This window comes from Poeciliopsis prolifica, unplaced genomic scaffold (assembly GCF_027474105.1).
Source record: "Poeciliopsis prolifica strain line A6 unplaced genomic scaffold, Auburn_PproV2 SCAFFOLD048, whole genome shotgun sequence".
NCBI lineage: Eukaryota > Metazoa > Chordata > Actinopteri > Cyprinodontiformes > Poeciliidae > Poeciliopsis > Poeciliopsis prolifica.
In genome coordinates this window covers 3,164,624-3,188,857 of record NW_026562423.1, presented here as the reverse complement: position 1 = coordinate 3,188,857, position 24,234 = coordinate 3,164,624, and the positions used below count along the sequence as shown (strand labels likewise).

General features: G+C 40.3%; 3 protein-coding genes across 6 annotated transcripts; all 3 read right to left on the bottom strand.

The window, feature by feature from the left end:
* Positions 1-919: 919 nt before the first annotated feature.
* map2k4b (mitogen-activated protein kinase kinase 4b) lies at positions 920-14,750 on the bottom strand. 4 transcript variants are annotated; one of them, XM_055057419.1, is made up of 13 exons: positions 14,604-14,750; positions 12,394-12,429; positions 10,920-10,952; positions 9,211-9,313; positions 7,753-7,927; positions 7,529-7,648; positions 6,900-7,019; positions 6,756-6,807; positions 6,541-6,668; positions 5,994-6,071; positions 5,741-5,889; positions 5,488-5,533; positions 920-4,225 (listed from the first exon to the last, which is right to left on the bottom strand). In XM_055057419.1, exons 1-13 carry the CDS (start codon positions 14,704-14,706, stop codon positions 4,112-4,114), a joined length of 1,257 nt encoding a protein of 418 aa, XP_054913394.1. In that variant the 5' UTR covers positions 14,707-14,750; the 3' UTR covers positions 920-4,111. The 4 variants fall into 4 exon arrangements, with proteins under 4 accessions (XP_054913394.1, XP_054913395.1, XP_054913393.1 ...); XM_055057420.1 differs by lacking the exon at positions 10,920-10,952; XM_055057418.1 differs by having other exon boundaries at positions 9,211-10,952; positions 14,604-14,633.
* Positions 14,751-15,315: 565 nt separating this feature from the next.
* adprm (ADP-ribose/CDP-alcohol diphosphatase, manganese-dependent) lies at positions 15,316-19,198 on the bottom strand. Its single transcript, XM_055057422.1, has 3 exons — positions 18,440-19,198; positions 16,994-17,113; positions 15,316-16,620 (listed from the first exon to the last, which is right to left on the bottom strand). The coding sequence occupies exons 1-3, from the start codon at positions 19,002-19,004 to the stop codon at positions 16,334-16,336; spliced, it is 972 nt and encodes a 323-aa protein (XP_054913397.1). The 5' UTR covers positions 19,005-19,198; the 3' UTR covers positions 15,316-16,333.
* Positions 19,199-19,654: 456 nt separating this feature from the next.
* rsph1 (radial spoke head component 1) lies at positions 19,655-23,829 on the bottom strand. The gene is made up of 7 exons (XM_055057417.1): positions 23,627-23,829; positions 23,358-23,471; positions 23,163-23,268; positions 22,253-22,343; positions 21,005-21,140; positions 20,667-20,738; positions 19,655-19,873 (listed from the first exon to the last, which is right to left on the bottom strand). The coding sequence occupies exons 1-7, from the start codon at positions 23,675-23,677 to the stop codon at positions 19,757-19,759; spliced, it is 687 nt and encodes a 228-aa protein (XP_054913392.1). The 5' UTR covers positions 23,678-23,829; the 3' UTR covers positions 19,655-19,756.
* Between the last annotated feature and the right edge of the window lie 405 nt (positions 23,830-24,234).

The window sequence follows — 24,234 nt, the reverse complement described above, 5'->3', positions numbered from 1 at the left end:
GAATATAAAGCCACAACTTTGGTAAGTGTGGATTATTGAAGCCATTTGAACTTGGGCGAGAAATGGACAGGATTTGTTTGTGTCATCTGTAACATCCTGCCACTACGGTCATTGCCACTTTGACACGGTTCTGGTTTCAACTGACCCGTTTCTTCACCCCATTTTTAGTGAATGGGATGAAGAAATGGTATTAGAGCCGCGTGAAAGTCAAACAACAGATGTAATCAGAGTGACGGCGTCCTTCCCAACTGCAATAACCCCAAAACATATCCAATATGGCGGTCCTGAGTAAGAAGGATGCTACTCTCAAGATGTTTGTTTGCCTTTCTGATGGCATGTAATTTTGTGAACACATTTTATTGTGTGATTTTTGAAAACTGTTAATCCTGAGATCCAAACTAAGTTGAGTAATTATAATGCAGTATTAGCCTCGAGTCAGATATTGAACTGCTTCTGCCACAAATACAACACAGAAATGAAAGTGAAAATATGTGCAAGTGTTGCCCCAATGGTGGGTCATCCATCCACTCTGTGAAATCAGGTTTGATTTGAGCATTTTTGACCGTTTTACGCTTTACCTGTGGACATGTTTAGTGGTTTACACAGTTTTGATTCCATCACATTCAAAGGTGTTTTCACTTTCTGTCTTAAATATGTTTTCCAGTTCTGTTCACCCATCTGGCCTTAATCGCCATAATTCTCGTTATTCAAGGCCAGAAAGCAAAAAAAAAAACAAATCTGACAGAAGCTTCCATGTTGCTTGGCCACCAACTTACCTTTTGTCTATTGTAAAAAAAAAAAAAGTATGGATTTATTTCTGTATTCTGCTGAAAGAGCAATAAAAAATTATCACAGCTATTTTGTTTTTTTTTAAATTCATGTTCCTAAGCAGCACACAACCAGACAGACACATTTTCAGTCTTTTTCATGGGGAACTTTTATTGTAACCCTCAATAAACATACATTATAATATTCATTGCCCTTAATATCATCTTATATTCTAATATGAACATTCTGGTAAATTGCAGTTTGTACAACATGTACCCTGGAGACTCATATTCACCAGTGGCAAGTGAACTTCCTGGAAACGCATCCCGTAATAACGGCGCCATCTACCGCCATTCCGGAAGGAGACAAAACGTACAGGCCTGACAAGAACTCCTTATGACAGAATTTCATCTGGTGGTTGTAATGTTTTGCTTTCCCAACTAGGTAACAAAATGACCCACACAATGGGAGGTATGGCACGGCTAACGGCTGTACAGACCCATAATAAACCAAACATGCATTTTCGTTGACTATCCCAAATGTAACAATACCAGTAAATACTCCAACAGACTAATGCGATTGAACTAATCTTGTAAACTGCTATAGTTGAATTGCCCATTTAACTGAGCATACAGCCCATTTCGAATGTCATACAGGGTGCTGGTATAGTTTCATCCTCTACATTCTTACTATTAAAGCACCATTAAAGTATTTGAAACATTTCTTTTGGCTCAACACCAGAGAAAAAAAAAACAAAGCAGATGAGAATAAACTGCCAAAATAAATTAACCTAATCAAGAATACCATTTCCTTTTGGATTTAAGCCACAATGGCAGGATCCATTTGCTTTTAGGAGACTGCAATATTACAATATCACCAAATGGGTGTTTTATTATCATCATATATTTTCCTAAACATTTAAATTTATTGCCTGATGGATCTCTGTAGTGTTGCATTAAGTGTTTACTTAAGCTTACTTCTTGAAGTCTGACTGCCGCTCTAGGACACGTTTGGGTCAAACAAATTGATAGGCAGGGAAATGGGACGATGGCTTCAGCCCAGACGTTTGCTGAATCACTGGAGGACATGCAGGCTCCAGGGTGACCTGAGGGGTCAAAGGGCGGGAGACGAAGCGAGGAGGGTCCTTCCTCCTCTCAGCGGTTGTGGTATGGAAGTTGGTAGCATGTGATTAGCAGCATTTTACCGTTACTCTATTTCTTTTCTTTCATAGACATAAGCTGTCAGAACATGTGGAGCTGTAGTTACTACCGTGTGCCTGTGGGTGGCAGCATGGAGCATCTGTGATCTGTATGGGTGAGTTTGACTGTACAGTGCTAAGACAGGCTGTTGAGGAGGAAAAAAAAAAAAAAAACAGTCTATATGGTGACATTTCTCAGGACGAAGCCACATCTCCTCTCCTGTCTGACATGATGACCGTGTTTTAGGAACGAGCCTTAGAAGATCTGAGCAAAACCTGCCAAGAACAGCAGGTGAGGATGGCTATGTACACATCTATTTACATCAGTGAAAACAACATCCAAAAGCAACTTTACATTAGGCAACGTAGCATTGGATTAACTTCAGGTTTGAGTCTTTGTGTGTCTTGCCTTATTATTTCAGTCACAGAACTAAGCGTCTTCCCGTTTCAGAAATCAGCTGGTGATGATGTTCATGATGCTAAATGAGCGGGACTCTGCAGCAGAACAACCTTCTATGATTTTCAACAAATGCACTAATATGAATAGAACAGTTTGTGGTGGAAACTAAATCATGTTTGCCAAATTAGTAAAACAAACTATCCGTTTGTAATGCATTTACGTGTTCGATGTGACAGCTTTAGCTAGCGAAATGAACAAAAGCACTATTAGTATGGATTATTTTCATTTGTACTACATTTATATGAAAACAGTAAACATCATTTCTTCTTTGTCTGGCACTTAGCAATGACGCATGTATGTCAAAAACAACTGTAACTTGTGGTATTTATGACAGCCAGTCAAAAGTAAAGCTTAAAAAAAAAGGAATTTGTAGAACAAATGGTAAGCTAAATTATTAATGTATATATTATATGTCAATGTACAAATAGCAAATGAAACCTGTTTTCAGAGAAAACAGGTCTTTGGTTCTCTTTTTTTTTTAATTTATTTGGTCAAATGTTTGGTTTTCAATGCTTTGCGAGTTTCTTTGGATAAAAAGTAACAACTACAGGTCACATATTTAATCAGTTTGGGGGGGAAAACAAAAAGAAAAGTCAATCGAAGTTCCAGAGATTAACAGCTTTACGTGTAACAAACCTAAAAGTTAAATCATGTGTCAGCTGTTAAGCGCTTGCTTTGACAAAAAGTTTATGGACAAATAGGATTTAGCAACGTGTTACGCGAAATAATCAACGTCGCAGAAAGCTCCTAATTTCAACATTAACTTTGTTTATTTTTTACAAAAATCTCATAATAAACTCCTCTTTTTGGTAAAGTTTCTTGCACAACAATGCTGGTTTTTTCCCCCGTTTCTTAGCCATTAACTAACAGTGCACTTTGTTTTGGGTGGTTAGCATCAATAGCGAACTGAAAATGTTCTTCTGGAACAGCACATGCCTAGTTAAGTGACTTAAACAAAAAGGTCAAAGCTCACACACTGAGCCCAGCACTGCAGTAGGTGTAAGAAGATAAAACGTTTTAAGACAAGCCGTCACAGATTGCATATTGAAGAAGAAAAAAAAAAAAAAGTAAAGCCACGCTACCATAAGCTTTCCAAAAAGAAACATTTGCATATCCATTCATTGACTGTGTGTGAAGGTGCTCACAGCAAAACGTGTGAAAGTGTGTGATTTTTAGACAGTAGGTGTATCAGCAATAATCCATACAAGTTGTCATTTTAGGCAAAGACAAATATGCATATAACGTGCAATCCGCTAGGTTGCCGTTTCGTTCAGACATCATGAGCGCCACACAATTTTATTTGGTAGATTTTTTTGTGAACTATATATATATATATATATATATATATATATATATATATATACACACACGCACACACACACACTATTCTTTGTGTCGCATAACAAGATGCACCTCACTCTACTAAGATAAAGCAGAGACACTTGAAGCAGCAACTTTAAGAGATTATTTTGAGATCTTAAAATGACTGGAAAATGTTTCTATTTTTGTTGAGGGGGAGGATTTTCGTCTCATTGCACTGGGAAGTTGAATTCCTTTGTTCTTTGGAACGTGTGAACAAACAGGTGATCCTACATAACTGAAGGCTAAGTTGACAAGCGCCGCATCACAAAGCTTAGTGTACCACCCCACTCCCTCCTCCACCAATGGGAACGCTCTTCTTGGCATCAGTCGACGTACATAGGGGAGACGGGCGAGGCGGGGATCTGATCCAGGATGCGACACACGTAGCTGGCCACGTCCACGAAGCGCTCCTCGTACATCAGAATAAATGGGTGTTTCTGGGAGAGAGGAGGCAAGAAGCTTCAGGCTCGTTTGGGTGTCGCTGAGATCAAAACGGCTCCAGGTTTGGTGAGCAAATTTTGGGTTAAATATGGCCTAAATGCCTACAGTATTAGAGGTGCAAGTATTTGTAATTTGTAATTTCTTTATTTTTGAGGAGAAAAACTATTGTTCTATACGATTATACCAGCAGGTGGCAATAAAAACTTTTAAAAAAATTAAATGCTCCTGAGAAAGGCTAACTGAGTGCTAAGCTGGGTTAAAAATTACCACAGAACTACTTAAGTTTATGTTTTTCCTCTCACACTGCCTTCCTTTTCTATCACTTCTTCAGCTCACATTGTGAGTTTAAATAATAATAATAAAAGAGTTTAAGTAAAGTTTGGTGGATGTGTGATTATGCAAAATTAGGCTGCTGTGTCTTGATTTTCATAAACCCATCTAGTCCACAACAAAGGTTTCTGACCATCGTCCGTTTGAAAAAGTTTTTAAAAGTCTGGCACTTTTGTGAAAAACACTTTTAGTGTTCAGAAGAGACATAGAAAAAAAGAGGAAAATAAAAAATAAAAAAGTAAATAACATTGGGACAAACGGGTTTAGTTTTCAACATTTTTGTTATTATTTAAACTCCTGAATTACAGAAAATAGCTAGGTGGGTCATATTTTTAAAGAACATAGGTGTAGGCAGGATGGCCTCGTTATTTCTGACTATAAAAATGCTACAATTAGAAATGCAGTACAGCTACCAACTGCAGAAAATAAGAAAATTAATTGCTCAAAACTCCTTAGAGGCATTCCTTCAGACGTCAGAATAGTTTACTAGCTAAATACCACATTTTACTCAGCGACAACCATATAGGGAACTACTGTTGGGGATCTTGTGTGTTTGGTTGTTGCGAGAAATGTTGCTTTAACAGAGATTGACAGCAGAATAAAAACTGCAGTAATGCTCAATATATGGATAAGTTTCAAATTAAACAACATTTTCCAATTTTCCTGCTTAAATTAAACCCTGAAAAGACTAAACTAGAGACTTAAACCATGTCTTTAGCATGGCTAATTAGTTTCTTGTAGACAGATCTGTGACATCAAAATGAGTTTTACAAAAGATTTTGTCGCATCTTTTAGTTCACAAGTTGAACTAAAGAAACAAGTGCTCTGCCACAAGTCAGTTTAGCCTTTCACAACAGAGCATATTTCAAATTATGACCAAACTCTTTTCAATCCAGCTCCGGAACAAAGCTAATGAAAGGGCACTCACCAGAAGCTCCCTGTACTTTGGCCTCTTTGACTCGTCTTTTGTAAGGCTGCACAAAAAGAAAAAAGAAAGAGCCAATTATCCATCACTGCAAGCAGGTCAGATTTTACATGCCAGAAACTGAAAAGGCACAGAAGGAAAGCGGGAGGCATTCCCAGGGAAAGACATCTGACCCTGACATCAGCAGCGTCCAATTTTTGTTCTGCAGATGCTAAAAACAAAACGAGGCAAAACTGCTTCCTGCAATGACACCCACCATAGGTTAACGAAGTTGATGAACTTCGGGGAGAACTGCCTCTCCTCCGAGTTGCTGAGCTGTGGAGGTTCTCCTTTCACCACTTGTGTCAGCTGATCAAAAACACTATTCCACTTGGGGTACGGGAATCTTCCCGTGGCTAACTCATACTGGAACACAGAAAAGAAAAAAAAAAACAAAACGGTATGAGCAACCCTCACTGTCCTCGTTTGAGCTGCGGTTTAAGATCAGATTTGGAGATCTTATCGGCTACCAAGGTGATTCCCAAGCTCCAAACGTCGGAGCGGACGTCGTAGCCCTGTCTGGAAGCACTGGGGTCTATCCGTTCAGGCTGGGGAAAAAAAACATTCACACAAAATAGATCAGACAGGGCAGATTTCATTTCAGCTTAATTACCTGATAACTAGATCAGTTGTGAATTCAGAAATATTGAAATTACAAGAAAATAAGCACATTTCAACACATCGCCAGTAGAAAATTTGGTTTAAATGTGTAGATGTGATTTTTTGTTCCAGATTCTAAGGTTTTCCAGTCAATTCTGGGATCAAGCACAACTGACTACTTTCAGACAAACATTAGTTAAGGCTAGGGCATCTACTAAATTAGGCCAAAGCATTAAAATGTATTTATTTTTCTTTCAGCTTTGATAGTACAACGCATTAAAAAGCTTGAAGAATTTTGTTTCTCCATATCTAAAAATCTCTAAGGTGCATTTATCGCTGAATACGTGGGCCCAACTTTTATTTATGTACATTAAACGAGCCACAAATTTAGTTGAAGGTTAAGCGGTTGGCACTTACTGCCATGTAAGGCCTGCAGCCTGCATCTCTAGTCTTGGCTATGGAATCCACCAGCTGGCCGCTGATGCCGAAGTCACACAGTTTGATATTTCCCCTTCTGTCCATTAGAATGTTGGAAGGTTTGATGTCTGCCATGACGGGAAAAATAAATCAGTTTGATAGAAATGAAAAGCAAACATTAGGTACTGAACCTAAAAGCTAAATGCAACACTTACCTCGGTGAATTATTTTCAAGTTTTCTTTTAAGTGATTCAGTGCTTTAACGGTCTGTTAAAAATAAAAATAAAAATCAAATCTCCAGGTCATCTTCTTCATGAATTGTTCCATGTAAATTGTAAGGAGAAAACACGGTTGCTTACAGCTAATGTTATTTTGCCTAATATTTCCTCTGGAATGACATCATCTAATATGCAATATACATATTTGTAGAATTTGTCTAATGAGGTAGACATAAGCTCCATGCAAATCCAGCAGTCCCCCTGAAAAAAAAAGCAAGAAGGGAAGAAATTTTACAACAGCAACAAACATTAACTGTTAGTAGGAAAGTATATTTTAAAGATTAAAGGGGCAGTATTATGTTTTACAGAAATATAGTGCCAATTTATAACATAATAAAGTAACTATGTTAACTTAAGACACTAAAAAAAAAAATATTATTTCTATGTCAGCGATGGCAAAAGACATGTTACTTCCTCATTTAATGCCTTGAAATTGAGCCTCTTTCTGAAATGCCGCCTTCAGGAAGTCATCACAGAATCTGAAGTTTGGAAACAAACTGCAGCTCTGACTCAAAGGCGGGGCTGGGTCCACTCAGGCATTGCCATGGAAACTAAATAATTTCTCAAATGATAATGGAAGTGTCATGGTGACACTCCAGGTGTGTCTTTGATGAGGGAATAACATTATAACATGATGGAAAGCTAAAAAAAAAAAGTTGATTTTATGTGATACTGCCCCTTTAAGCGAGATCATGGTGAATTTTCCGGACCTCTCTGAAGAGGGCGCCGTAGAACTGGACGATGTAGGCACAGTCGCTACTCCTCATCACCACGTCCAGGTCCATCAGCAGCTGCTTCTGCTCCTTCTCGTCCACAGTGGAGCGAATCCTCTGGGGGGAAATTCACACAGAGGCGTCGCACGCGGTCAGCTATATGAACTGAAAACGTCCAGATCACATCACAGGGACGTCCTTCCGCGGTCGGCGTGAGTCACCTTGACTGCCATGATCTGGCCCGTCGGTTTGTGGACCATCTTGTTGACGGAGCCGTAGGCGCCGCGGCCGATCTCGCCGAGGTCTCTCAGGTCCTCCGCGGTGAAGTCGCAGTGCTGCTCCGGGGAGATCTTCAGCTTCCCGGACGACTCGATGCTGTGTGTCCGCAGGCGCTCTCTACACCAACGGAGGCGGGTGCAGTCAGCAGAGGCCGGACGATGACAAAGGAGGAAGAAATTAGGTGAATTTAAAAAAAAAAAAAAAACAAATACTGAAAAGCCAGAACCGTTGCTGTAGGCAAACAAAGAAAGAGTTTGGAGTCTTACCGTGACATCATCAGCATTTGCTTTATTGTGAAGTCACAAACTTTACTTATAAACTCTATTTTAAACAGCTGCTGTGTATGCGAAACATTTTCATCAAATTCTGATTAAAGACTTTAGTATTTAGCTGCCGTCTAACTTCATAAATTCAACTGAAAGCAGCAAAAAGACTCCACTAGAACATGGGTCCAACTTTTTTTGTTGGACATTTTTATTTTTATTGTCTTAAGGTATAAATGCAGGGACTTTAAGCTAATTGTTTGAAAGACCTTAACCAGCATCTGTTAAAAAACATTTGTTTCATTCTGGCAGAGATGACCATAAAATATTCACCTGTGTGGTCTAGGTCCAGGACGTGCAAAGCAAAAAGTAGTTTTTTTGCCCCCAGCTAATTAAAACTCGTTACGTTAACTTTTAGTGTAGACATTAATATCTACTTAAGGAAATTTAAGATTGTTTTTTTTTTTTGTTTTAATCCATGATATTCCTAGTTTTAGGTTTTGAAATAAACCTAAAACATCAAATGCTTGATGAAAAAACAAACATTTACAAACAAGAGAATCAAAATATTTTCTTCTATGGGACGTTGATGTTTGTGGGAAATGATGGAAACAAAAAACACTTTAAAAAATTTAAATCCCGACATAATGAGGAAAAAAAACATAATAGACATTTCTGATACTTGGATCATTTTGTCCAAAACAGCTAAAAAACTGCTTTGTTATTTGATACGTTTGTTTTTGGTTTGTTTTTTTTTTAAGTCAAGTTTGAACTTTTTTTTCCCCAAATGATCATTAGCATGGAAACAGGAAGAATTAAGTCAGTTCAGGATTTAGGACTAAAATCAATCAAGTAAAACAATTTAAAAAAAAAAAAACTTTGTGGGCAAAAACTGCAAAGCAAGGGATACAATAGCAAATTATCAGCATTGCTTTGGCCAATGGAAAAATGATAAAGAATCATCTTCAGAAAGTCTCTATAGTGAATTTGTCAGGCTGAAAATGGCATTTGCACAAAAACCACTAGAGGGCGCCCTCAGTCACGTCATATTTAAACAAACTGTAATTAAGTAAAGCAAAGTAAAAATAAATATATATATTTTTTTTAATCCTCCATGGCTTCCCCGCCTTTACTTACATGTGAGGATTCTGGAACGATGGAGCCGTGGGATGAAGCGGGAGCCTGGAGGTCGGCTTCACCGGAGGGTTGGCGAAATTTAACTTTAGAGCTTTACGTTTGCCTGGTTGGCAGAGAGACACAGAGAGGGAGAGAGAAAAACACAACCAGGTTGCCACAACATGCACGCCACACAGAGTGGGAGGAAGGTCACCCAGATGATGCCAACAGCCGAAACTGGCACATCTCAATACATCAGAGTAGAACCGGTGATTTAAATAAAACATCAAACTCTTCATTGCACACAGTCTGAATTACTTTATTACTATTCTTTTTGGTGATTAAAGGCTTACTGTTCATGAAAATTAGTAGTTATATTGCACAAAATGTATTTTCAATACGATACAATTCAATACTCTTTCGTCTCACTCAGAATTGGGTGGGTCTTAAAGCAACATGTCTGTCATAAAATCACTTTTTTTTTTAGATTTCTGCAGTATTCAGAGAAAGAAAACGTTTCACTTTCCATCATTGGTGAACTGTAATTATGAAAATGAATAGAAATTATTTCAATCTGTGTGCAATGAAGTGATGTAGTACATGAGTTTCTCTTTTTAATCCGAGTTAGTAAAATGAAAGGAAATGTTTGATGATTAAGCAATTGATTCATCGCATGATGTAATGAAGTAAGTTAGATTATTTCCATTCTAATATTCATATTTTTTTTCAAAGCCAATTTTGTTTACATAGAATTCAAAGTGATGGTTTCAGGAGAGTGTCTTTTTATTTATCGTTTGTGGTTGCGTTTTAGCTTTTCCAACTCCAATGTGGAGTTTAACTTTAACCGTTTAATCGCTTGAAAATTGTCTCAATCAACATCATTATCATTTATCGCAATACTTTCTGGGGCAGTTTATCACCTGGCAAAATTTGCTACAGTGACAAGTCTATTGATGATATTCTAATGTATTGAGATGCCCCTGTGTACAGAATGCAACATAATGCGTGTCTTGACTTGAGATAAACCCAAATGCCCAATAAGCAATATATAAAGAAACAAATATCTGGGGTTATCTGAAGCTCCTCATAATGTCAGAAGAATGAACAGAAGCAGAATGACCCTGTGTACAGAGGTTCCCAACGTCTATGGAAGGGGAAAAAAAACTCAAACAAATGGCATGCAGTGTGTGTTATTGACATTGGAAATTCCTGTTTGATTAAAATATGCAAGAACCCCCAAACAGCTACTTTTTTTTTTTTTTTTGGTCTTCTACCAAAGCGTTCCCATCACTCAAACAGCACCGATGACTCGACACTTTGACTGGACTTGGGAGAATTTAACACCGGCGCCGGGGTGAGGGTGTCGCTTTCAGGTGCTGAGGTTAAGTGCCATGCCGTGACCGACCAGCTGGAGCGCAAACGGATCCCTTAACCTTTAAGCCCCCAGTGCAAAAGGAATGCTTGGTGGCCGTGTTGAGAGTTAACAGTGGACAGACTCCCACCCTCCACTAGCTTCCCACCCGACCACCAGAACACCACACAGGCTCCTTCAGTAGAATACAGTGGTCCCTTCTGAACCCGGTTTTGCACCACCCGTTTGGGTGATGATATCAGAAGTGTCTAATCTGGAGTTTGGCTCACCGGACAGAGTGGAAACCACTTTAGACTACTGACGTGTTCCAACATAGAGTAGAAGTCAGTGTGCTTTGAGTGAAACTCTAAGTGCTTACTTTGGGGCACTCCGGACAGGCTTATCTGAAACCCTGAAGTAAAAGGGGGGGGGGGGGGAAAGGCAGCGTTTTTACTACATTTTCTCAGGGCCTACGTCAGCGCAAGTGGGTTGTTTTTCAGCAAGTGGAATATAGGGCAGGTTGCAGTGGGTCTGCTGTGTACATGTGTGTGGAAAATGAGTGGACAGAGGACTGGTGCTGGTTTTGATGTTTTGACGGCTACAGACCAAAAATGTAGTATTTGTCTCGTTCCACTGGCAGATGACTTTATCTCCAGCAATAAAACAACCTGTCTGCTAGAAATGACCGCGTTTGTGTCTCAAGAGGCCCTCTCCAGTCGCTGGAGTCTGAGTATGAATGTGTGCTTTTCAGCTAGACATTTGTCCATATTTGAGACTCTTATTCTGAAGTAAGAAAAAGGAAGCAGGAAGCAAAAAAAAAAAAGTAATAGAACTTTGCTAATTTAACATAATAGATGCTTGTGCGCCCCAATTCTGATGTTGCCCAGAGCAACTGCCCCAGGCTTCCTATAATCAACACTAAGAATATTTTGGAATATTTTGTACATGCATACTAACATCTTATTGTGGTTCCACCTCACACTCATAAAGTCAGTTTTTGGTGAGAAAAACTGATATTTTTAGGACATTTCCACATAGTCAGTGTAAGATATTTACTTTTTGACTGCCGACTGCGTTACAAAACGAGTCAATATGCTTTATGCTGATGAGTTTTCTATCCTTCTGTTGTGGGTCAAAATGGATTTGGTGACGTCAGCAGCCTTTTGGAAATCTCAGAGTGGAAGAAACAAAAAAAGAAAGATACACAATGAAGAAAGTAAGGAAAAACAAAAAAATTGAAGAATACAAAGAAGGAAGAGCGGCACAAAGGAAGGATGCAAGAACAAAAGGAAGGAGGGAAGGACAAGAATAATAGAAATACAGAAAAATGCAAGGAAGCAGAAGCATAATTTTTTTTAGACAATAGGGTAAAAAAAAAAGTTGATGTAATTTACTTTTCCATACTTGTACAGACCTGGAAAACTGTAAAACCCATTGACGTTTCCAGACTGCGTAGGAACCTAGTTTAAAATTTGTGAGCAATGACATGTGCCAGTGGAACCAGACAGTCTGTATGCTGGGATGAGACGCTTCTCTCCAACAGACTAGAAAAATGCAGCGTCTCTGAAGCAGACATTGTTGCCATCTGACGTGTACAATAGCATTTTTTTCCCCCCAAACTCCGGATATGGGACGCAAAAACATCCATAAATAACACTCGGCAACATGCAGACAGGATGATAAGACGGAGGTGAATTTTTCCACAAATGAAAAGTGGAAGAAAAGGGAAAATTAATGACAGAGGATGGATAAGGAAAAGCTGAAGGAGTGTCTTGGCCAAGAAACGGCCATCAACATCAAAAACATAGATCCTCTAGAAGAAGGCTAAAGCCTCGGAAAACAAAAGTGAATACCTGTTTCATTTTGACATCTCCAGCAGGTGTTGGTTTCTGCAAGGTTTAGATAAAACATTTCACACTAGACACCAGTCACAGAGTAAGGACATGCAACTTAGATCTGTTCATCACAAGACTGCATCAGGAGCTGCCATAAGTGAGTCCATTATGGGACAGGAGGCCTGTCTGATGTCTTTTGCAGAATTTATATATTTTTTAATGGAATTATGGTCAGAAGTTTGCATAAACTAATCAAGAGAATGGACGCAATAAGACTTTCTGCCTTTAACAATTTATTTGAACTGATCTTTCAAATAAATTGAACGACTTGTTGGACAAATTGAAAGACGTCTTGGATTTGCCAATATACACATTAATAGAAAGGCTATTTAAAAAAAAGGGTCTAGGAAGATTTTAGGTTGGAAACTGTATTTAATATGAAAGTTGTCTTTTTTTGTTGTTAATCCTGCTTCTTGGAGAGATTTGCAGATAACAGGAAGGCTAAACAAATCCCAAAGCCATGTCGGTGCAAAGAAGCTCATTTATGGTCAAATATCCTGCCAGAATTAGGCCAAAAGTTTGAAGACAGCTACAAAATGCGTGTGATGGAGGTGAATATGCTCAGAATAGCATACGTGTATATAATCTGTATCCTGGACGGATCCAAAATACCTTCAAACTTAAACGATAATATTAAGCATTAGATTAATAACTGCCCATTGATTAATGCAAGTGAACTTCTTAATAGAGACCCATTTCCCACTTTTTGGGGAGCTCGAAGGGGGGGATAAGAGCAAGCCATGACAAATGATTAAGTCTAGCTGGTTGAAACTTTTACCAACCCGTGGGATATGCTTCCTGTCCGATAATGGAACTCGCTTGCTAACCTGTTAGCTCGTGAGTTTAGCCGCGTCTAAGCCCACCGTTTCTCATCAATTAGCAGCAAAGCGCGCTTACAATCAACAACGAACACGCTGTTCGAGAACATTTAGAATGTCACTGATGTTTGCGCGTCTGGATTTTGACAACTCCGAGCTGGGTTAGCATAACAGAAACGCTCAGGTCGTTCCGTGACCAACAGCATCTAAACGGGAGTTATGACTCAGCGGAAAAATAACCAACTACGAGCAACACGTTTGGCGTTTGCCAAGCCTGGACGCAAGACTTGGGCGCTGACACGGGTGTAATGTCACGGTGGCCTGCGTGGGGCGAGAAATTCATTTCACAGAAGGGCCTTGTGCTTGTTGTAGCAACAGTGTGCTAACAACATTGGAGTTAACGTCAGAACTCCAATGTTCATCTTTACACTTAGTACTTCTGAACACAAGCGACTTGTGTCTCGTAGCATAGAAACGTTTCAACATATCCGAACAGGACTGTTTGCCTTGAAACTCTGTTAACCCTTCAACGTCAATTGCTAAAACGGTAGTCGCGTTAGTGTTTGAGCTACTGCAAGCTAACCCTATCAGCCAGAGCGTAAGCGGAAACTACGCAAATGGACATTCAAAATAAAAGCCGCCGTAAAAGGCATTTTATTTTTACTTTTTATAACGTTTCAAGTCTTCACAGTTGTAAATTGAGCAGTGAACTATTTTTCGCTGTCCTGGTTGCATGACATTTTTATGTCATAACAACCAAAATGCTTTCACAAAAATAAAAATAACACCCATATACACGATGCTCAACTTGCTTTTATTTTTAAAAGAAAAAAAAAACATACCTGATATATTTTATGAATGTTATGATATACTGCTATACTAATTAAAGGTGACACTTTTAAGCATGGCACTGCAAAGAGTTTTAAAACGCAGCACCTGAAATATAGCGTACTGATTATATATACCAAGTATTTGCACATTGATATTACAACAGAATGTACTTTATGCAGTTTTCACATTACGAACACTTTTGACTACAATACTTATGTTTATATCTATGCTACATTTTACGGTGTTTGGCGATTTTGCAAAGAAATAACAATGCTCTCTCAACTACCCTGTACATTTGTATTTCATTTGTCATACAAGTCCTCTACATTTGTCGTGACAAAGAGTATGCGTACTTTATTTTGAACGTCATTACCGGAAACACAACCGTCCATAAGTCCCATTTGACCATGGTGGACAGGAGGGTTAGCCTCAGGGAAGTCACAAGCTACCTTTCCCGACTAAGTTGGCTATCTACGCTGGAGACGGTAAAAGACCGAGAGAGTAGCCATAAGCGCCTACCTTGCATGCTGCTGCTCTGTGTCTGCTGGTGAAGGTGATGCGACGTGGCTCCCAGAATATTGCCGGAGCCCGTGGAGTTGCCGTTCGGACTGGGAGTCGCCATTGTTGTGTTCCGGCGGCAGCCAGCGCTCGGGCTGCAATGCAGAGTGAAACTTCGCCCTCCCCTGGCTGCCCTGCCTCTAGACGGGACACTGCGTCACTTGAACGCAGCAGCCGTACCACGGCCACGTCTGGGCCGCTGCTGCCTTTAAGGACGGTCGAAAATCCTGGTTACCACCCCCTTTTCTGAAACATTGATGTACTCTCTCTGTATAAAATGAACTTCTTTTTGAATAAATGTGGATTCCTTTATTTAAAATTTGCTGTATTAATCTTTTTGTATTCTGGTTTATTTCATCCAAACAGAAGAATGACCAGAGTTTTTCTTTTATTTATGCATATACACTTCATTCAATGTTGCGCTGAACAGTCTTTAAAAAGACTTTTTTTTTCTTTAAAAAGACTGTGCAAGTCGAATCACGATCTCCCAAATACAAGAATAGACTTGCATGGGTTATCAGACAGGAGTCTTTCAGTCTTCTCTGGGTGGATATGTCACAACAAGTGGTAAATCTGCGCTAAATCAGTCTGTTTGGGTTAACTTTATGCAAAACAACACCCAGAATTTTCCTTTTCTTTCAAAATACACATTATGGCACAAGAAGAAAGAAAGTTGAGCGTTAACGTTTTAATTTTTTTTCCAGTATATACCCCTAAACAGGCACGTCAAACTCCAGTCCTCAAGGGCCCCATGTCCTGCAACTTTTAGATGAGCCTCTGCTGCACCACACCTGAATAGAATAATTAGGCAATTAGCAAGGCTCTGGAGAACTGATCTACACAAGGAGGAGGTAACAAAGCCATTTCATTCCAGTGTTTTGTACCTGTGGCATAACGAAAAACTGCAGGACAGCGGCCCTTGAGGACTGGAGTTTGACACCTAAAGTTCTCTAAAGTGTTTGTACCTTCACTGGACCAATTCATTTTGCCACTTTGAAGTTCTGGAAGAACCATTTATAACCTTTGAATTTGTAGGACTGTAGGTTTCCTTGTAAAATTTGAAAATGACATGCATACTTTTGCAAATGTAGTCAGATCAACGAAACTTGCAATAAACTCCAAATATAGTTATTTAATTTTTTTTTACCTCCATCAAGTTACTGAAGCCCACCACTTAAAGTAAATTAATCAATGCCTTAAAGTCACTCTTTTTACACCCTCAAATGTAAAGAAAGGAAATACAAAATGCACACTGTTGATGCACACCATACCCTCACACTCAAAAAAAAAATTATGCAAGCAAATTCAAGTGAATGCATCACACACTGCCTACATTCAATGTAAAACTTATTATGTAAATGTTTTTTTTTATTATAGTCACGAATTTCCAGAGTAAAATCTGAGATCTGCGCTTACGTCAGTGCATAACTACCCATTCGTAGAACCTCAGTTCTGTACAGTGAGATACAAACCAACACCTTCATATATTTCTTTAAAAATAAATTCCTATATTAATAAATGTGCACATTACTTTCGGTTCAAATTTAAGTGCAAGACATTTTGGGAGACGCTGCACGAGTAGCATATTCCTACTTCATTTTTTAGTGTTCTGCTACAAGACGCACATCTCGTCAAGTTAAAGTGACCCAGAAAATCCGTCAGAAAATGTGCGGAACATTTCAATGACGTCATCAGGAAAACAGAAACACCCGGTCCATGACCGTGCCGCTCCCCGTCAGCTCCATCCTGTCCGGGTAGACGGAGACCATGGCGTAGGCGTCGCTGTCGGGCGGGGTCTCGATCACCCCGTCCAGCGTCAGGTGGTGCACGCCTGTGTCCAGGCAGTAGCCGCCGCTGTGGGCGTGGCCAGCCATATAACACACCACGCAGCCGTGGGAGCGAGTGATGGCCAGGAGTTCCTCGTGGTTCCACGCGAGGCAGACATAATCCGTGGAACCGGGGTGCACCGGAATGTGACCTGGGTAAGGAAACGAGAGATAAAACATTTGCAATCACCTGCTACTTGGTTTTTGCTTCCGTGACTTTTCGCGGACCGTATTTTAGCTGGCTTTCAATCTGCCTGAGGAAAAAACAGACTTTTACAAGTTTTTTCTGTTTTTTTTTTTTTAAATTAAATTTCTGAGCAATATGACAAATGGGGAACTGTTATCTAGAACCATCTCTAAATAATTTCTCTCATAAACTATCCCGTTCATCTCCACTTGTATGCAACTTTCAGCTAATACCACTTAAGCCTGGTTCAAATTAAGCTAAAGATAAGCAAAACTGTAACGTAAAAACAGAACTGCCATAACCTCTGGGTGCATAAGCCAGAAACAGGTGTCACTTACTGACGAGAGTAACTTTTTCTTGTCTCTCATCCGCCTCCGACAGCACCGAGTCCAGCCAGTCCAGCTGTTCCTGACTGAACCCGCCGTTGAACATCGTGAACCGACTGTGGCACGGCGACTCTACGAAAAAGCACAGCAAGCGTTGAAGTCCCCAACCACGACCTTCTGAGGATTTGATACAACACACAGCAGCACAGGAGGAAAATGGTGAAAAGTAGCGCATGTAGCAAACGTGTGTAAGAATGCCCCACTGAACTTTGACCTCTATCGCAAAGCGCTGAGGAAAGCTAGCACTGTACACCAGTCTAACAACAAAACACGGTGGTGGCTGCATAATGCTGTGGGAAGGGTTTTCGTCAAGATGGATGGAGCTAAATGCAACATCGGCCATCTTTTCTTTTTTTTTCATCCACTCCATAATTATACACTGCTTTGTGTGAACCTGTCACATAACACACATGGTAAATGACAGATCCGTGAATAGCTTGAGGAGAAATGTCAAACAAATGGTGTCATCGATGCGTTCCTCTGATCTGACCCGTTGTAATGCGCAATCTAACGCGTTACTACTTACAGTACAATAATCAGATTAAAGTTACGTATCCAGGTGACTGTGTGGTATTATATTTGCAATTTTATTTTTTTGTAAACGTGTATTGTTGCTTTCTTCTTTTTCCTTGGGGAGTTACGTTTCATGTGTAACGACCCAAATGATGGAGGGAAAAGAGAGATGCAAATTTTCTCGCTGATGGATGGATTTTTTCACTGACTAATCTAAGTTACTTTTAAGTAACTTTTTCACTTTATCATTTGCCTCCCAATTAGCAACATAAATACCCTGGCAGTACACACACAAGCTAGCTACCAGATTCTTGTGTATTGTATTGACTCAGATGTATTTTATTATTTAAAATGCATGTGATTGAATGGATTCTGCCAGTAAAATGGGATTCTGCAGTTTTAAACTCAGCACAGTCATTTGACAAACAAAAATTAAATCTAGAAAATTTGCTTTGTTCTTCTGGAATTACTCTCTACGGAAGCGCCTTGGTTTCAACACGCCGATATGACACTAGAGTTCCTGTGAACTGTGCAATGCTTGAAAGCTCCGGTGGAGCCAGCTGCACATTGTCAAGAATCAAAACAAACAATCAAAAAACCGGATCATCCTCCTTCCACTTCCTGTCTTCTTCTGGGTTTTCACCAGTAATAACGTCCGGAAGTTGATCGAGTCATGCAGCAAACATCTATTCCAACATGGTTGTAAACTTTTTTTTCTTCTTCCAGATTTTCATGTTTCCATTAAGCGAATTTATGTTTGTAATTTCAATTAACCAGAAAACGTGGAAAGAAAGAAAAAAGTTCAGTTTTAAATAGTTTTGTAAAGAAAGGTAACAGCCTGGCCGTCACTTTTGATGCACATGGTGTTTTTCTCCCGGTACATACCCGGCGGACAGTTGAGATCCTCGTTGTTGTTGTGCAGCTTAATCAGATTCACGGCCTTGCTGTAACGTTCACTGGCCTCTGGTACGCCGAGCAGGCTGACGTCGTAGGCGTCCAGAACAACAAACACAAACCCGGGGAACGGGCTGAACCTGTAGGCGTAGATGTCGCCCTGCTGCGGTCTCCGGTCCGCGTACGGGCTGCTGTCCAGCGGCGACCCCGTCAGCTGGGTCCTGCTGAAGTTATAAAGCTCGTGGTTGCCCCACACGTGGTGCACCGGGACGGGGCAGGAGGCGAAGTCCCGCATCACCGTGTCCAGCGCTCGCTGCGAGGCGCCGCTGGGCTTGTTGAAGCCGTCTATCACGTCCCCGAGCTGGAGGACGAACGCGGGCTTGACAGCCGAGTCTGACCAGCTGTCCAGGGCGTTCCGCAGCAGCTTCAGGCTGCTCCGGTAGTACCGCTTCTTCGTCCGGGAGAAATTGAAACCGTCGTCCATGTCCGCGTACTGAACGTCGGCGATCACGCCGAATGTGAACAGCGGCGCCGGTTGTTGTGAGCAGCGGTCCATGCTGGAGTTCCTGTGCCGAAGAGCGGGACTCCTGCGTCCGCCGACACTGACCTGAGACCCCGCTTCCTGTATCACCTTCACATACCGTTCGGTTTTTCGGATCAGTCCCACGTTATGACACCGCCAGCGCACACTTGACGCCAAGGCTGAGCGCTGCACTTCAGAGTGCGGCTCAACTGAACTACTTCCGGTGCCTCAGTCTTTCAAAATAAAAGCCACATACTCATGGGAACGCATATGTGAACAGCTAGGCACCAAAATACGACAAATATCTCCAGAAAAATGAATTACTCCGCCATGAAATCCTAATTACAATAATTTTGGAACACTTTGTCCCTTTTGACCACTGAAATGCCTCAGTTACAAACACTATTTATTAGCGTTGTCGTGTAAACTAATAACTGAATTACATTGTAAAATTGTATTACTAACCCTTAAAAGTCTAAGAAGAATAGTTCTGTGGTTGTAATTTACATTGTCTAAAAAAAAGAGGACGTTTAATGCATTATTACAATAAATTTACTAATATGTAAGGAGAATGAGAATAAAGTAGAGATGATGTTAGAAGATCTTATAAATACCATATTTATTTATCTATATATAAGATTTCTGTCCAGTATATAAAAAAACAATACTGATTTTAGTTTCCATTCAAACGTTTTATTTCTGAATATTTAATTAGTTGTAGGGGTGGGGTATTGGGGGGGTTGGTAAAATGTTTCTGCTTCAAAATGGCAATTTTGGAAATGTGATTACTGCTGTTCCCCTTCATTTCTCTGTGCAGGGACATTGTCTGTTGTCAGGCTAGTAATATACACAGGAGACCACTTGGGGCCACCATCAGAGGCTATGGTTTCCTCAGGTTGATCCTACAAAGAACAGAGGGAGACACAGACCAATCAAGAAGAAATGCTAGAAAATGGTCCATAACACATTGCAACTTATCTCACACAAATCAGGCAGGAAATTATGACAGCATTCCCGATGGTGTAAACAAGAGCTGCAGTTTTGGAGACAAAATTGTCACACCAAAATCTATGGTATATTTGAAGTGTCATGAGTGCCACCCACACACAGGTGCCAGGTTGAAGAGATATTAAAGTGGTTGTAATGTTATACCTGACTAGCGTGTATGGAACAAATCGCAAGTGTGCCATGAAGCAAAACATGCAATTTGGAGCAAAATGAATAAGTTGGAAAAAAGGATTCCAAAGTTGTAAAAGGTTCAAAAGGTCCACAGCGTGCAACACATATATGTGGCTGAATCATCTACAGCCACATACACACTCCTGTGACTTCTACAGACAGAAGTCACAGGATTGACTCAAGAAGAAGCAGCACCTTCTCCATGGCCTCTGACTTCCCAGAGAAAATGTTTCCACCCTTCTGCTCAGTGTCCACGGGTTGAAGGTTTACAGTTGGCACGATGCTGTGTCAGGTGGCAATGTGTCTGTGTGACAGACACTGTGTGTGCGCGCATTCTTTAATTCTTACAAGCTTACCAGCAGCCAATAAATTCAACATGCGCTTTCAATGATAGGCAAATGCAGGGAGATTGTGTTGATGGCAACTCATTTTTTAAAACTTAAAAAAACATTTATTGCCTCTACAGTACTGATATATTTTATTGATTTCCACAGGTTGAAATAAGTGTTGATTTACCTGATCTGGTTTGAGGTATTCTCCATGTTGCTCACAGCCAATGTCAAAGATATACTTTCCAGGTCCTTGAGGCTGAAAAACATGATTCCATAAATTGGTAAAGACGCCTAATTTATCTAATGGTGTCACTAGTCAACACTACGCAGGGTAAACTAGCAGTTAAGGAAAGAATATTGTTGTATCTATTGCAAATTGGACTGTGGTTTTCACACTTGCAAAACCAAACATTTGGTCACCACTGTACTTCTGAGTGCATCGCTGCACCATTAACAACATTCTCAGTCTACCATGCATATGAAACATGAAACTGGTTGATCGGTTTGTGAATCCAAACTTACAGTGTTCTTGACAAAGTTGCCCTGGTATCTGTGGTTCGTGTAGATGTATTCCCCAGCTGAATTCATATTGCCATTCTCCCATGTGCCCGTGTACTTTGCACCGGTGTCCTTGTAGAGGTAAGTGCCCTGACCATGTCTGGAAATCACACAACACTGATTTCAATCTGGAGAGACTCAAACGGTCCTGTACACTGGTGGTGGAGGTCAGTGAAGGATGGGTGTCTGAAGAGCCAGGAGAGTGGAGGTGGAGAAGAGGCAGAGGTTGCTTGACTACAGCTCGGTCCACCGAGCCGTGGTGTGGCGTGGTTCGATGTAGATAGGTCAATGACGATGATCGAGATGCAGAGTTTTCCAGTTTGAATTTACACCAAGGCTTCATTTTAGATGTTTCAAGTTCATTGTCACTCGTCCAAACTGATAACTGTGTAGGGTTAAAACCTGGTCAAATAAAATTACCCGAACAGTTGGCCATTCTTTTATAAATGGCATCAGTAGAATGTGCTGGACAAATTAGTCTGATCCATGATGCAGCTAGCCAGCACATTAGACTAGGTATACACAGTGTAATTTTTGGCTGATTTTTAACTGTTTTTTCCAAGCATCCAATAATTTTGGGATTGGGACAGATTTTAGCTTGATTCCAGATACAATGCGAAAAAAATTTTGCTTGATTTTTGTACATTTGCACAAAAATCAAGCTTGTAAATTCTGATCACCTTTCCTGTTGAATTAGGGTCATAATCCAAACTTACCTGAACCCCTCAGGTTCAGGTATGTGTTGCATGTGGCAACATTGGAACGCAGATTAAAAGAGTGCTTCTTTTACACTTTCTTACACAGAATAACAACATTAGCCAAGGAAGAATGTTTTGGTCTTTTTTGTTGACCATTCCCTCATTTTTGGATATGCGTCTCCACACTTCTAGGTTTTTGTTCTTCTTCTTCTTTGCATATCTGTATTCAAGAGTCCAACGTGCCGCACCTACAGTGTGAGCAGTCAAGTTGCTTGATGTGAGAACATTAGAACAGGTGTAGAATACAACGGAAAATGTTGTGCAGTGTTTGCCCAGATTTGCAGGATTTATGGGATCTCCTTGTAATCTCTAGGTTCCAGATACCAATGCAGAGCTTGAGCGGTCTAAAGGAGTCCATGCCTCACTGGGACTGCACAGTTTGGACAGCAAAAGGAGGGCCAATACTTTATTGGTAGGTAATACAATTTTATGGCTATTGAGTGCATAAATATACCTCAAATGCTGCAGCCATTCTCCATCATAAGTGTCTCCATTGGGGTAGGTGTAAATGCCATGGCCTTCTCTCTGGTCTTCTACCCAAGTTCCTGTTCGATAAAAGATGGCCACCAGTCACTGTTTGATGTCACAAAGCCCTTTCTTATATAGAAGTGTCCTAAGACAAATATGACCTAGTATATAAGTAAGTATAAAATTTCTGGATTGGAGAAAAACTGCAATAATTGTTCACAGATCCACATGACCGTTGCTTTGTTGCAGTTATATGACGTATAACCAAAAGACCAATTTAACAGAAATAAATGTTAGGCTACTACAAAACCCTATTATTACTTTCAGTCAGAAAAACGTGATCAGTTTTGGGGCTATACACTTAAGTTGTTTTGTAAAACAACTTCAAGGACTTGTTCAATGCAGGAACTTAAAAAAAAAAACCAAGTTGAATTTAAAATTGACAGTTTCTTTGTATTCTGATGTTTAGATATAAGCTTCTCCCCCGAAATATATAAGGACCTGTTACAAACCACAACATTTAAATCTGATATTCCATGCTACTTTTCAGAGATAGTTTATTTTTTGAGAGCAGAGCAAAAAAACAATATTAATAATAATCATTCAAACTGGTCCTAAAGATTTTGTCTATTGATTTCCCGTCAAGGAAAATGGTCCAAAAATCTTCATATCAGTACACTTGTAACTTCAAGAAGGGTATAATAATCATAATGTTGTCTTTCTCATTTCTTTCTCATGATACAACGCAATTAGTTATTGAATTTTATATTGCACACACCACTTTATTGGTGGGCTACTTTGCTTATTCAAGATAGATTTTAAAAGTTAAAGTGGCGTTTTTTGGTTTTTTTTGTGATTTTTTTTAACAATTTGTTCTAAAAGCAGGAGGGCCTCACCTTCATATTTGGATCCATCTGGATAGTAGAACGTTCCCTGTCCATGCTTCTTGTTCTCGACATATTCTCCGACATACCTTGCTCCGTTCCTGAAGCGGTATGTCCCCTGTCGGATAAAACCGTCACAAAAAAGCTTCCAGAAACAACGCAATTTAATCTCCCACCTGCCTCCCCCCAAACAATATCGCAACCCACGGTTCCGTGCCGCTTTCCGTTCTCATAGTATCCTTGGTAGATGTCTCCGTTGGGTAGAAGAGCCTTCCCGAGTCCGTGTCTCTCCCCTATATCGTTTCTCCCTCCTTCATATTCCTGCACCAGTCGGGCGCGCGCGCACGCACACAAAACATAGAGAAAGTCAAGACAACAGCCGGATGCCGAGTCTGTTCGCTCAATGCTAGCTAGCCTTAACTTACAGCTACAATACGGTGCTAACGCAGTGAACGCACGCGTTCGCCTTATCTCACCCCGAGTTTGTTTTGGTCGTCCTCGAAGTCCTCGGAGCTTTCGTCCGACATTGCTCTGGATGTCTTCAAAACCAGCTACTTCGTCTGAGAGGCGATGCAAAGGCTTGAAACCTGGCTTTAAAGAAAAGAAAAAATAATAATAACGGGAACTTTTGTTAGTTTGTCGTTGTCACGACAACCAGCGGTCGCACGTGACGAACTGCGCAGCGCCGATTTCCTGTCTCCGTCTTATTTACCTTTTTTTTTCTCAATGAGAATATTCGATAGGAGTAGGAGTTATGGCTTTTTTTTTTTTTAAAGTAAAGAAAAAACGTTTACGAGGTATTTTTTATTTTTTTGTTTTTGTTTTTATAAATATCCTCGGTGATGACCTGACCAGGGGCCAACCTTGCTCTCACCCGTTTTCCGCACCTGGTGTTTTGCGTTCCCACGTTAACGATGACCCTCACAATATTACCGTGGATTCAGTGCGAGCCCGTTGACAAACTTCCATCACGAAAATGTTGAATTTCCCCTTTCGTCTCGACCTGCACTTTTGCTCGCTCACCAGCAGAGTGCAGCAGAGAGCCTTTTTAAAAGCGTTTGTTCATGACTTACCTTTAGTTTCC